Below are 14,975 nucleotides of genomic sequence, written 5' to 3'. Positions count from 1 at the left end.
GTCTTTAGTTAACAACTCACTGATTCAAATGATCCGGTCAGAGCGCGTCTTTAGTTAACAACTCACTGATTCAAATGATCCGGTCAGAGCGCGTCTTTAGTTAACAACTCACTGATTCAAATGATCCGGTCAGAGCGAAGCTTTAGTTAACAACTCACTGATTCAAATGATCCGGTCAGAGCGCGTCTTTAGTTAACAACTCACTGATTCAAATGATCCGGTCAGAGCGCGTCTTTAGTTAACAACTCACTGATTCGAATGATCATCAAACAGTACTTTTTACCTTTATTAATTAAGTACATTAAAAATTAAAAGCTACTTGTACTTTTACTCAAGCTCTTGATTTGTGTACTTCGTCCTCCACTGGCCACTAATGCACAGTTACAGGTTCAGTCCTAAAACGGCCGTGACCCAGAAACTGGAGAGTTACTGGCAGCACAGCTCTGCTCGCTCACCGTTTTCCAGACTGCCCCCATTACACCCTCACTGTACTGAAATCTCAGATACAAACTGCTTGACGACATCCAGTAGCTCCTGTGTCCAGCAGCAGTGAAGAGTGCTGAGCTTTGAGCGTTTATTCATTCGCTCATCCTGAGAGGGAACAAAGCAGCCTGTTTAAACCACCCTGCCCCGTACAAACAGCCAAACAATCAGCCTGACAATGGCATCTTTATGTCCTCATAGCACAGAGGCTTATTTTTCGCACTTCCGGACTCGATCCCTCTGGCGGGGTGAGCAGCGGGACTCTTCATACCTGCTGTGTCATGCATCGAATGAGAAGAACAAAGATCATACGCTGAAGAGTCATATTCTGCACTGTTGTAGCACTTCTCCCTGAAGTCCACTTACAGTATAATGCTAGTCAGGGTTTCTTAAGTGCTGGTGTTTTTCTAGAGCAGTAACAGCAAAGGGAGTGATGTAATGGAGTATAAATGTAATATAATTACAGTGTTCACAGATGAGTGAATATGTGTGTTTCTCCTGTCTTGTATCAGGTAACATTTAGTCTGTGCTTTTGTTTTTCTTTATTATCATTTTTAATGTAGATTAAATTTAACGTCTACCTTAAAATGATAAGAAAAATGGTATTGGTGCTCTACAGCATAGATACGTTCACTGTATTTCTTTGCATTGGACATATTGGACATTGTTTGGAGGACAACATTGGGCAGGATGTGGAATAACATTGTAATAAATAATAGAATAAAATCTTTAATATTTTATAAATTTAAACATTTTTAGATTTTAATCTAAATAAAAAAATAAATACATCATTGTTCGTTGCATCGAACAGTGTTGTAAATACAACTTAACCACTGATTTCTAGTCGTGTCCTCTTTTGGAAGACAAAACAAAGTAGTTTCGCTTTCACAAGGAAAAAAACACAGCGGCCTAGCGTGAGGGGCACCGGCTTAGCATGCGCTGAGGCCGGGATAGAGTGAGCTGAGGCGGCGGGGTCGAGATACATGGCAGCAGCGTCAACAATACTACAGCGAGAATAAAAGTTACGCCTTTCTTCGCGTGAACATTTGGGCGGCGATTTCCCACATAGTGATGTAGACATGTGGGGGCGTGTTAGAACGAGGCGTTTTAGGTAGGTGTGGCTGACTCTTAACTCTTATAAAGAATATCTCTTTGGATTTGAGACTTTAGTCTTTGCAACTTTACAGATCTTCTTTATGCACCAAGAGCTTGTAACACTCCAAAGAGAAAGGAAACATTTAAATCGCATCATACGACCCCTTTAATATTTAATAATGTTCTAAATTAATAATTTTCTTAATAATTTTTAATATTTAATATAAGCATTTTTAGATTTTAAATAAATAAATACATACATAAATCAATGCATAATTGTTAGTTGCATCTCTAGTGCAAACCTTGCTTCACCAAAATTCAGAAATAGGAATAAAAAAGATTGTACACACATATAATTGAATTCAAATAAATTGATCCTGATGAGCCATGTAATATTTGTCTTGTAAGAAACATTATAATAAAAATCTTTAAAAAACATTTGCAATCTTGGTGTTCAGTGTTTAAAAATGGCCCTGAGCTCTAGGTGATGAATATCAGTCAACAGAAATGATCATTACAATCATGAAGTTTCCATAATTAAAAATACATTTCCTCCAGACTATAACCAGACGCTGATGATTCATTGAGTCCAGTGCAAACGGAGAAGTGCTGGTGTTAGAGTGGCCTTCGGTGTCTGAGACAGCAGTGATGGTCTCAGTGACTGCTGGAGTGTGATTAAAGCATCTGAATGTGATGTTGATTTGGTGTATTTCACACCTCTGTCTCTGTCTCTGTGTTCACGCAGCCGCAGAACCGGCCAGTACAATGTCCAGCGGGGCAAAGCGGCCGGTGCGGCCGGTGCGGCCGGTGCGGCTCTGGGCTCGAGCTCAGGGAAAGCACTGTACCAGCGCTGCAGCTCCCAGGACTCTCTGGACGAGCAGGCCATGGTGGACTACTTCAAAGAGGTGGAGATCATCCAGCGCAGCGGAGACGCAGAGACGCAGGAGGACCTGCAGCTGAAGGTGGCTGATGGTAAGAACCGCCCGTCGCTCTGCTTTAAAGTGCCCCTATTATGGGTAATGAAAGGTTCATATTTTGGTTTTGGGAGTCCCCAACAACAGGTTGACATGCATGCAAGGTCAAAAAAACACTTTTATTATCTTAAAATATGCATTTATTTTTACCTTGCTTGCTCAACGACTCCCAAAAGATTCGCTCAACGATTCATTTTTCCAAACACCTCCTTTGCGTGACACTATCTGCGGTGATTGGTCCGCGTCAGGCATGTAACGCCTTATAAAGCAGTGTTTGTGAGCGCAGTGCTGCTTTGTGTACAGCATTACCAGGGAAACCGCTTTTTTTACTTGGACTGGGAAAATAAATCGATGCATCGCGAATCGAGAAATGATTCGGCATCGATTCTGAGATTTTCCGAATGCATGGCGATTCTTTCTCGAGTTGATCCTGAGCTTAGTTTTGAACAGCAGATGGCGCTGCATGCTTTAGCGACAGCCGGACTCTGCTTGTTTCCAAATCCTTGCACACACTCTAACCTAAAATAATCATTCATAAAATTCGAAAAGGTTGAAGCGAATCACAAGGGTGTTCACGGTGGGCTGTGTTTACATTAATCTGGCGTCATAAAAGCGTTCTGAGCCGAGGTGAAATTGCAGACTCAGCGAACACACAAGCACTCTTCTTCATGAGCGTTTGAGTGTGCGGATGAAAACTAGAGTAGAGCGACATCTGCTGTTAAAATCTAAGCTCAGAATCCAGAGAGAATCACGATGCTTTCGGAAGATCTCAGAATCCATCCACGAATCGATTCTGCATCGATTTATCGTCACAGCCCTAATTTTTACCGCTCCAAAAGCGGCACCTAGTGGCAAAGAATGAATTTGCATTTTAATTCAGACCAACACGAAAAGATCAACAAGTGGGCGGGCAAAATGCTAATGTTTCATGTTGACGTCAAAATGAAACGGCTTGGGATTAGTTTTAAAAATGACTAATTTCATTGATTCAGAGTCGACTCTTTCTTTTGAGAGACAGTAACTTTATACATGGTGCACTTTCAGATTTAAAACTTTGCAGGATGTTTTCAATCACTTAGAGCTGTGTTACATGCTGCATGAAAGGTACTTTTCAAAAATCCATAATAGGGGCACTTTAACTGCAATACAAGAGTCAACTACCATCAGACCTGACAGAGCCAGCTCTGTACAGAAAATAAAACCATTTCTAGATTATTTAATTTAAGACTGCCTTTAAAAATGAACATTAATTATAAAACTACAAAAGAGTCACACTTCAGTTTGGGGGACCACTTCTCTCCATTAACTAACTATTAACTACAACTTCTGCCTCAGACTAATGTGCTGCTTATTAATAGTTAAATGTTTTTTCCCCCCCAAGACTTTTATGGTTTTAGTTAACAATAGTAACCCTGTTTTAAATGCCTTAAATCATCTGGATTTGGTCAGATTGACTAATTAGACAGTTTTTGTGTCTCTGTATGTGGATTAAACCCTACAGACGTATTTTTTTGTATTTTTTCAAACAAGGGGTGAGTCATTCGCTCCATTATTTTGCATTGCTCCATGTAAAAGGCTATATTGCAAAAGCTTGTGATGACTAATGGGTTTCTTGTACATTTTAAGCATGTTTTCTGCTGAGTATGCTGCGTGAAGCAAGATTAAAACATGACGTGCACTTAGGCTGATGATGCACTGGGCAACTTTTGAGCAACCAGGTGAGACACAGAGCCCACGACGGATATAAAATATCCAAAAAGACATTTGTTACCCATTCTCAATGGGAAAGTGCCCAAGCAACATTGCTCAAAAAAAGTTGCACGGCAAAATTGCTCAAAAAGTTGCTCCGTCTATCATCAGCCTTACATTTCTGTCACACTGCTGAATGAATGAATAAATGAAATTATTGAATTACTGAAATGATATCCCTCACTTCTTTGTGTAAATGAAAAATTCAACCATACTGCTTGACCTGGGTAGCCTTATGAGGACTATACTTTTTATGAATAAATGAATGAATATATTCAACATATTTACGTTTTGAAACCGAACACCTTTCAAAGGCACTGTATGTGGCACTATGCTTATGTTCCTCTAGTTGTTAGAACAATAGGCTTAACTTACAGGAAGAACCTAGCATAAAAACCACAGGCGGAGATCAGTCGTGAGTCAGCGGGAATTGTTTGCCCCTAAAGGAACAACAAACTGTGACTTCCTTAACTTCTGCGAGTGTTTAAATTGTGAAGTTACCGGAAAAGGAAGATATTTCTGTTTCCTGTCAGCTGGATTAATGCCTTCCTCCTAAAATAACACAGTAACACATACTGCATATGTCACTGCACCGCTTGTGTGATTAATAAGAGGTTGAGGAGAATACAATAAAGCGAGTGTGGTTGGGTTTGATAGCGAGTGTTGAATCCCAGAGCTCTGTGTCAGAAATGTCTGGGCTTATCTTACATATGTGACCCCGGACAACAAAACCAGTCATAAGGGTCAATTTTCTGAATAAATAATATTTCCATTGATGTATGGTTTGTTAGGATCGGACAATATTTGGCTGAGATACAACTATATGAATATCTGGAATCTGAGGGTGCAAAAAAATCAAAATATTGAGAAAATCATCTTTATAGTTATTCAGATGAAGTTCTTAGCAATGCATATTACTAATCAAAAATTAAGTTTTGATATATTTATGGTAGGAAATTTACAAATTATCTTCATGGAACTTGCTCAAAAAGTTGCTCCGTCTATCATCAGCCTTACATTTCTGTCACACTGCTGAATGAATGAATAAATGAAATTATTGAATTACTGAAATGATATCCCTCACTTCTTTGTGTAAATGAAAAATTCAACCATACTGCTTGACCTGGGTAGCCTTATGAGGACTATACTTTTTATGAATAAATGAATGAATATATTCAACATATTTACGTTTTGAAACCGAACACCTTTCAAAGGCACTGTATGTGGCACTATGCTTATGTTCCTCTAGTTGTTAGAACAATAGGCTTAACTTACAGGAAGAACCTAGCATAAAAACCACAGGCGGAGATCAGTCGTGAGTCAGCGGGAATTGTTTGCCCCTAAAGGAACAACAAACTGTGACTTCCTTAACTTCTGCGAGTGTTTAAATTGTGAAGTTACCGGAAAAGGAAGATATTTCTGTTTCCTGTCAGCTGGATTAATGCCTTCCTCCTAAAATAACACAGTAACACATACTGCATATGTCACTGCACCGCTTGTGTGATTAATAAGAGGTTGAGGAGAATACAATAAAGCGAGTGTGGTTGGGTTTGATAGCGAGTGTTGAATCCCAGAGCTCTGTGTCAGAAATGTCTGGGCTTATCTTACATATGTGACCCCGGACAACAAAACCAGTCATAAGGGTCAATTTTCTGAATAAATAATATTTCCATTGATGTATGGTTTGTTAGGATCGGACAATATTTGGCTGAGATACAACTATATGAATATCTGGAATCTGAGGGTGCAAAAAAATCAAAATATTGAGAAAATCATCTTTATAGTTATTCAGATGAAGTTCTTAGCAATGCATATTACTAATCAAAAATTAAGTTTTGATATATTTATGGTAGGAAATTTACAAATTATCTTCATGGAACATGATCTTTACTTAATATCCTAATGATTTTTGGCATAAAAGAACACAAATATGCACAAAAATACCCCAGCAACTTGAGACTGGTTTTGTGCTGCAGGGTCACATATGTTCGTGTTGTGTTGTGTTCTGCAGAGGGCGAGCAGGAGGAGGCGTGGCTGATGGAGGCGGGGCTTGCGACGCTGTTCGACGAATCGGCTTCAGACGGTGAGGATGGCATCGTTCTGCTGTCGACTCTGACCCGAACGCAAGCGGCCGCCGTGGAGAGACGCGTGGAGATGCTCAAACAGACGCTACGCAAACGCAGCAAACCGTACAGTGTCCCAGATGTTCGAGAGATCTTTAAACCATCTCCTGCTTCACAGAGTAAAGTACGTGACTGACCTTGCATTAGTGTAAATCAAGATTTTTAGCTCCGTAAGATGCACACACGAGTTAGAAACCAATGATTGGCTTGACTGGGGAGAATCTGTGTGTCTTTGAGATTTATAATTAGTGAAATAATACAGATCAGTGACAGTCTGCCAGATGGTCTTGATTCAGTCTAAACCGTGGCATATGCCAAAGCTTTAGCAGGATGAAGGATGTCCTACTAGTAAGGCTGCGTTTACACTGGCACAACAAATCTGATTTTTTTACTCACGTGTGACACAGGTCAGATATTGTTGCACATGTGTAAAGACAAAAATCAGCACAAGATTTTTTTATTTTTTTGCATCTGTTCTGAGCCACTTCCAAATGTGGTTATGAATCCATAGTGTAATGAATAACCGAGAAAGCGTAAAAGTGAAGGGTTATTTCCAGTTTGAAGGATGTGATAAATCACAAACATTAACGTCATTTATTGTGCCATATTGAGTGGTTTATTAAGGACAGCTGTAAGTTGTGATTTATGTTTCTGCTAGACGCTGCCCTAAATAATCAATACTGTGAACTAAGACTGAAAGTCAGAGACTCTGAGAAAATCCTCATCAGGATGGAGCTACAGGAACACAACCTGATGCTCATGTTCTCCAGCATGATCTGAGACGATCCACAGAGCATCAGCAACATCTGACAAAGACTCACATGATCAGTGTCACTGACATTAGATTATTCTCCTAGAAAAGCAGAATCTGAAAGATCTCCAGGATTTAATGAGGCCTCAGACTTTTGAATCCGGCACGGAATGATTAACATAACATAACTTAACATCATGCTCTCTCCTGTGTGTGAGAGTGTGTGTGAGAGTGTGTGTGAGAGTGTGTGTGAGAGTCTGTGTGTGAGAGTGTGTGAGAGTGTGTGAGAGTGTGTGTGAGAGTGTGTGTGAGAGTGTGTGTGTGAGAGTGTGTGTGAGAGTGTGTGAGAGTGTGTGTGAGAGTGTGTGTGAGTGTGTGAGAGTGAGTGTGTGTGTGAGAGAGTGTGTGAGTGTGTGAGAGAGTGTGAGAGAGTGTGTGTGTGTGTGTGTGAGAGAGTATGTGAGTGTGTGAGAGTGTGTGAGTGTGAGTGTGTGTGTGTGTGTGTGTGTGAGAGAGAGTGAGTGAGTGTGTGAGTGTGTGAGTGTGTGTGATTAAGTGCTGATTCACTCTCAACACATGCTAACAGTTTGTTTCTCTTGTTTTCCATGGCTCTCTTTTTCTGACAGGATGAGGCTGGATCCACAGAAAGAAGTGGGAGCAATAAACAGGAAGTGGAAGGACTGGGTATGTGTCATGAGTTGAAGTGTACTGCAGCGGCTTCTGTTTTATGGCACTCCTGAAAATGTTCACATGTAGTGTTTAACATGAAATGGCAAAGCAACACAGAGAACATGCTGGGATGTCCATTGCTTTCCCTAGTAAAAAAACAAACAAAACTATTTATTTAAAATAAAAAATTTTCATACTAAGTATACTTTAAATCCATTACCATATGAAATGAATGAACCATTCATATACTTTAAATCCATTACCATATGTATATAGACATTTTTGGAGTATTTCCTTATTGCACAATGCACATTTCTTAATATTAAGCCTAAAATATGTTTTAATATCACTATTAATAATAAGCATTGTATGATCTTAGAATAATATCAGTCTTTAAATGCAAATGCACCTGAAGTATACTTGCAATAGTTCCACTTTTATCATCAAATATACTTCAGTGAATCTTAAGTTGGACTTCAGCACTACTTCCCCACAACTGAAGTGCATTTAGTACAAAATGAGTTGTTCCAGTTTAGCAGACTTTAAGTTTACCAGTTTAGTATACTAAAACTACAATTGCAGCACATAAATATGTAAATGTATTTGTAGTATACTTACCACAAAACAAATGTATTTAAAATAAACTTTAGTATTTTTTTCATTAGGGTTTGTAACTGAAATGAAACATTTAGCTTTATATAAAATGTGTCTGTCCTCGGCTTCTGCTGACCTTGACATCCAGAGAAGGAGAACCACGTAGTGTGTGTGTGAGTGTGAGAGTGTGTGAGAGTGTGTGTGAGTGTGTGAGAGTGAGTGTGTGTGAGTGTGTGAGAGTGTGTGTGTGTGTGTGAGAGAGTATGTGAGTGTGTGAGAGTGTGAGTGTGTGTGTGTGTGTGTGTGTGAGAGAGAGTGAGTGAGTGTGTGAGTGTGTGAGTGTGTGTGATTAAGTGCTGATTCACTCTCAACACATGCTAACAGTTTGTTTCTCTTGTTTTCCATGGCTCTCTTTTTCTGACAGGATGAGGCTGGATCCACAGAAAGAAGTGGGAGCAATAAACAGGAAGTGGAAGGACTGGGTATGTGTCATGAGTTGAAGTGTACTGCAGCGGCTTCTGTTTTATGGCACTCCTGAAAATGTTCACATGTAGTGTTTAACATGAAATGGCAAAGCAACACAGAGAACATGCTGGGATGTCCATTGCTTTCCCTAGTAAAAAAACAAACAAAACTATTTATTTAAAATAAAAAATTTTCATACTAAGTATACTTTAAATCCATTACCATATGAAATGAATGAACCATTCATATACTTTAAATCCATTACCATATGTATATAGACATTTTTGGAGTATTTCCTTATTGCACAATGCACATTTCTTAATATTAAGCCTAAAATATGTTTTAATATCACTATTAATAATAAGCATTGTATGATCTTAGAATAATATCAGTCTTTAAATGCAAATGCACCTGAAGTATACTTGCAATAGTTCCACTTTTATCATCAAATATACTTCAGTGAATCTTAAGTTGGACTTCAGCACTACTTCCCCACAACTGAAGTGCATTTAGTACAAAATGAGTTGTTCCAGTTTAGCAGACTTTAAGTTTACCAGTTTAGTATACTAAAACTACAATTGCAGCACATAAATATGTAAATGTATTTGTAGTATACTTACCACAAAACAAATGTATTTAAAATAAACTTTAGTATTTTTTTCATTAGGGTTTGTAACTGAAATGAAACATTTAGCTTTATATAAAATGTGTCTGTCCTCGGCTTCTGCTGACCTTGACATCCAGAGAAGGAGAACCACGTAACCTTACATCTAATCATTCACACCTGTTCAGAGATACAAGCAGGACACAAATAACATGTTTTATTGTAAATGATAGATGGAAATAAAAGCGATAGAGGTGTTGTAAAGAGGTGTTGTATGAGCTTTATACGCTGCTGGGTTATCTTGTATGTTTTACAGGGTTCATACTTTACCCTGGGCTAGTAATCAATCCTGGGTTGTCAAGTTTTGACATCTCACACTGTACATTGTTAAACATTGGGATAATGTTCTTATTTACCTATTTCCAAAGTCAATAACATCAGTTTTGACAAGTACAGCATCCACTGATCTGATGTTTCAGATCTATGGAAAAGTCTCAAATCGCCAGAAACATGCTACATTAAAAAAGACAAAAAAATCTTAGAATTGGTTTTAAATAGTGCTGTCAATCGATTACAACTTTTTTTACTAATTAATCGTACATTTTTTTTTTCCAGAAATTAATTGGGATTAATCCCACCTAACATTAAATATTCTTTTATATTGCAATCATTTCACATTCAATCTTCAAATTAATGTAGAAAACATAAAGACAGTATATTTGTAATATTTGTTTAGTGGCATTTTTTTCATGACTAAAGGTGAGTATCACTGATACCAATACTACTTACTGATGTCTCTAGGGAATGTTTTCCCCCTAATATTTAACCATTGACTATATATAATGTTGACTATACGAACATTACAATTTAATTGAGAGCTATCAAGTAGAAAATATACAGAAATTGGATAAAGGTATCAAACACTACATTCTAAATTAAATATATATGAATCCTTAATGCTACAAAAGTGATTGATTTCCTCTTTTTTCTTTTGTTCTTTCATGAACAGACATCACAGCAGCTGATTATTAGGTTTTTTGGCTGCTATTACTTTAAGAGCTGCCGCTGCTGAACGTGATGCGGATCAGAAAGTTTGATTCGCGTGTTTTCATATGAAATGAAACAGGCTACAGGAAAGGAAAAGCTCCTCGTCATCTGTACCGTTTCTGCACTCGTGCACACTTGATGTGGTCATAAAAATGTTCTGCATCTACTTAAATGCAATTCTTGTCAAGAAAAAAGAAACCGAGGCAGCAGTTGTGAGTGGGGTGGCCAACCTTAGCTCCGCCCCTGCGTTAAATATTTTTAACGTGTTAAACTGGAAAAATGAATCACGTGTTAACACGCTAATTTTAACAGCACTAGTTTTAATCATATTTTTATTCTTCACTTCACTGTAGGTGTTTCCCATTGCTGTTTGAGTTTTTCTCAGAACTAAATGGAGCATGTGAAAATCTTTCCATCTTAAAATAGCGCACGAGACAGTCAGTTAATGATTGGTTGTCTGTTGCACTGCTGTGTTTGGCTCTGCTTTGCTCATAGTGCTGGATGAAATGCAGTACTGAGCAACATGTGAGATGTTGCTGGAATCAGGGGTCACCTGTTAAAAGTGGCCGGAGTTAAAGACTTCAGGGTTTAGTACCGAGTGAAAGTCCTCCAGACAGATTGTGCTGTTGCTTTGCAGTTGTAGTGTGTGTTTGGGAGCAGAGGTGACTGTGGTTAAGTTATCACTGACTGCCAAATAATGACTGCCAAATAGTGATTGCTGGATTTTGACTAGCCTGATTTAGGTAACTGTTTAATCAGTGAAGAGTGATGCAAGATGGTCGAGTGCACCAATACAACTGCACCTAGTTTCAGAGCGTGAGATGTTGTGTGTGTGTGTTTATTGTTTGGGTAGGTAATGGGGCGGGGCCTGGCGCTCCAGGGGGCGGAGCTGATGCTGAGACGGACATTAACCTGGAGGTGTCGTTCTCCGAGCAAGCACTTATCTACAAAGAAGGGTTGAAGGTTACCCAGCCCCAGAATGAAGCTGACGACAGGTTACCCGTGAGTCAGACATTCACTCATCAGGTTAACACTTGAGGATTAAGGAATGTCAATGTTTATATGGTTATGAGTCTCACAGAGACCTTTGATCTGACTGCATATGTTTAGAGTGCAAAAATGTCAAATGAAAGATTTAAAGCATTAGTCGAATCACTGAATGACATGAATGTGGATCCTCAGTCAGATCGGTGTGTGTGTGTGCTCTTATTGAGTAAAGCTGACCTCTGCTGGACCGTATGTGGCACTGCGTCTTCTGTATTCTATGCATCCTTTCCCTTTCCAACTTTTCAACATCTGTCACACTTTAGTTGGGGACCAATTCTCACTATTAACTATTAGGGCTGTGCAATTAATCGCATGTGATTGTTATGCGCATCTCGTCAGTAAAGCCGGTTCTGTGATTAGTAGTAAATCTCAATCACGTGCTTTCAGATGGAGCGGCATTTAATACACAGAGCCACGATTCGTCTGCGATTAATGAACGCAGTTTTGCGTAGTTTGTCAGTGAACTACTACTAATCACAGAACCGGCTTTACTGACGAGATGCGCATGACAAATCACATGCGATTAATTGCACAGCCCTAAACTATTAACTATGCTTCTGCCTCAAGAAACTCGTAATTTGCTGCTTATTAATAGTTAGGAAGGTAGTTGTTAAGTTCAGGTATTGGGTGGGAGTAAAGGATCTGCAGAATAAGACGTTAATATGTGCTTTATGAGTACTAGTAAACAGCAAATATGCAAGTAATATGCATGCTAGTTAATAGTGAGAATTTATCTCTAAACTAACGTTACCCAAAAATCACTATTACGGTTATATTACATTACATTTAGTTCTGCAGTCTGAACACAAACACCAGTATTATGTTGAGTTTGTGCATCATCCTGCAGTGTTTGTGCTCCAGACATGAATGGTTCCTCAAATCATGTGTCTTGTTAAAGGGGTCATCGGTTGCCCATTTTCCACAAGTTGATATGATTCTTTAGGATCTTAATGAAAAGTCTATAACACAATTTAGTTAAAATTTCTCAATGGTAGTGTAAACCAACACCCTTTTTTCCTTGTCAAAAACACCTCTGTTTACAGCAACCTGTTTCGGTGCATGTCCCTTTAAATGCTAATGAGCTCTGCTCACCAATGTTCCCTCTAATTTTTTTTCTTGCTGAGCAAAAGTTTTCGGCCCCCTGAGCAAAAACACTCTTTATACCAGACCTGAACAGTGCGCACACACAAAAAGTGTGTAACTTTTAACTTTAATGTGCTATTTATATTTGATTTGACCATTGATGTGTAACTAAATGATGTACATATTTGGTTACCTGAGAAAACATTTTTTACTCTATAATACGCTGCCATTTAAAAGTTTGGGATCAGTAAACTTTAATCAGTTGCTCCATTTTTGGTGGATGATAAAGCAGCTAAAAATTCTGACATTAAAGGAGGGACGGCATAATTAGAGACCAGAACATCACAGCAGCGCTCAGCGACCACTCGGCTAAAACACACAATAAAGCCAACATATAGCATTTTATAAATGCATCCGTGTATTTTTTTTTTCTCATTCTGTTTCTCGTCTTTCAGGATTTTAAAGTGTCCCAGGATAAGACCGGACAGACAAGAGTAGGCGATCTGTCCGCTGAGGACATGAAGAAGGTTCGCAGGCTTGTTCTGATCGAGATGAGCGCTCTGTTCGACACGTGTGGCATCGAGGTGAAAGCTCATAAAGCTCTCAAGGTCAAAGTGAGAGGTCAGTGCCTCTGATATGTGTTCAGAATCAAAAGACTGGATCTGAAAATGCTCTCAGACCTTTGAGTTCACTGTATGTTTTCCTTGCACACTGTGCTAACATTTCACATCCGTTTTGTTCACACATGTGCATGCTGGAGACAAAGTCCCCTATAAAAGGAGCACTTTCATGTCTGATCTTTAATTGGTTTTGATGAGGATTCATGTAATTGTGTGTGAACATGCGAGCACTGAATCTGAAGCTGGTTGTGACTATTGTTTTGTCTTCCGTAGAGTCGGGTTTGTTTGGTGTTTCTCTCTCTACGCTGCTGGAACAAGACCAGCGGAGGATCCCGGGAACCAAAGTGCCTCTTATCCTGCAGCATGTAAGAGAGCTGAGACTTAGAACTGTAACCAAGCAAACATGATGGTAACGCAGACCAGGGGCATTAACTCGGAAACTACTACAAATCTACCTGTCATCCTTTGAGATTGGAAGCATGTATATTTCCCAGCAGTAATGGCACCATTATTCTGAGTTCAGTGCAAGAAGTCCGATAGTACAACTGTCCAGACCTGAATGTCAGAGACTTGAAGATAGGCTAGAAAACCCTAGAGGTCACATTTTGGTATTTGCTAAAAGTGCTAAAATACTCTTAACAACCACTGAAACATCTTTATAGTAACCTTTTAGCAACACCCTGGCAACCAAACACTACCTCCTTCATTACAAGAAATTTGACTGTATTTATTAGCTACATGTACTTACTATATGTTTAGGATGTTAGGATGAGGGTTTGGCTTGGGTTTAGTTGCATGCAATTATGCATAATTTATTGTTATGTAACAAGGACACCATAAAATGTTATCAAATACTTTTTAGGGCCAGTACATTTTTTAAAAGAAAATACTATTTATTGAGTGTAAAGACATTTTTAAAGACTTAGAACTGTAACCAAGCAAACATGATGGTAACGCAGACCAGGGGCATTAACTCGGAAACTACTACAAATCTACCTGTCATCCTTTGAGATTGGAAGCATGTATATTTCCCAGCAGTAATGGCACCATTATTCTGAGTTCAGTGCAAGAAGTCCGATAGTACAACTGTCCAGACCTGAATGTCAGAGACTTGAAGATAGGCTAGAAAACCCTAGAGGTCACATTTTGGTATTTGCTAAAAGTGCTAAAATACTCTTAACAACCACTGAAACATCTTTATAGTAACCTTTTAGCAACACCCTGGCAACCAAACACTACCTCCTTCATTACAAGAAATTTGACTGTATTTATTAGCTACATGTACTTACTATATGTTTAGGATGTTAGGATGAGGGTTTGGCTTAGGTTTAGTTGCATGCAATTATGCATAATTTATTGTTATGTAACAAGGATACCATAAAATGTTATCAAATACTTTTTAGGGCCAGTACATTTTTTAAAAGAAAATACTATTTATTGAGTGTAAAGACATTTTTAATGTTACAAAATATTTATCTTTCAAATAAATGCTGTTCTTTTGAACTTTCGATTCATCAAAGAAACCTGAAAAATAAAATGCGTCACAGTTTCCACATAAATATTGAGCAGCACAACTGTATTCAACATTGATTATAATCAGAAATGTTTCTCGAGCAGCAGATCAGCATATTATACTGATTTCTGAAGATCATGTGACACTGAAGACTGGAG

General features: G+C 38.6%; 1 protein-coding gene across 1 annotated transcript in view; it reads left to right on the top strand.

Moving 5' to 3' along the window:
* LOC107570876 (rho GTPase-activating protein 18) overlaps positions 1-14,975 on the top strand; it is a gene marked incomplete at its 3' end in the record, with an annotated part of 32,720 nt that overhangs the window by 10,242 nt on the left and 7,503 nt on the right. Inside the window, exons 2-7 of the mRNA XM_016257159.1 lie at positions 2,324-2,550; positions 6,313-6,548; positions 7,802-7,859; positions 11,408-11,556; positions 13,140-13,305; positions 13,578-13,669. Coding sequence (XP_016112645.1) covers positions 2,324-2,550; positions 6,313-6,548; positions 7,802-7,859; positions 11,408-11,556; positions 13,140-13,305; positions 13,578-13,669 — 928 coding nt within the window. The remainder of the gene's footprint in view (positions 1-2,323; positions 2,551-6,312; positions 6,549-7,801; positions 7,860-11,407; positions 11,557-13,139; positions 13,306-13,577; positions 13,670-14,975) is intronic.

This window comes from Sinocyclocheilus grahami, unplaced genomic scaffold, assembly GCF_001515645.1.
Source record: "Sinocyclocheilus grahami isolate Dianchi unplaced genomic scaffold, SAMN03320097.WGS_v1.1 scaffold1517.1, whole genome shotgun sequence".
In the NCBI taxonomy this organism is placed as follows: domain Eukaryota; kingdom Metazoa; phylum Chordata; class Actinopteri; order Cypriniformes; family Cyprinidae; genus Sinocyclocheilus; species Sinocyclocheilus grahami.
This window is presented reverse-complemented; position numbering and strand designations above follow the sequence as displayed.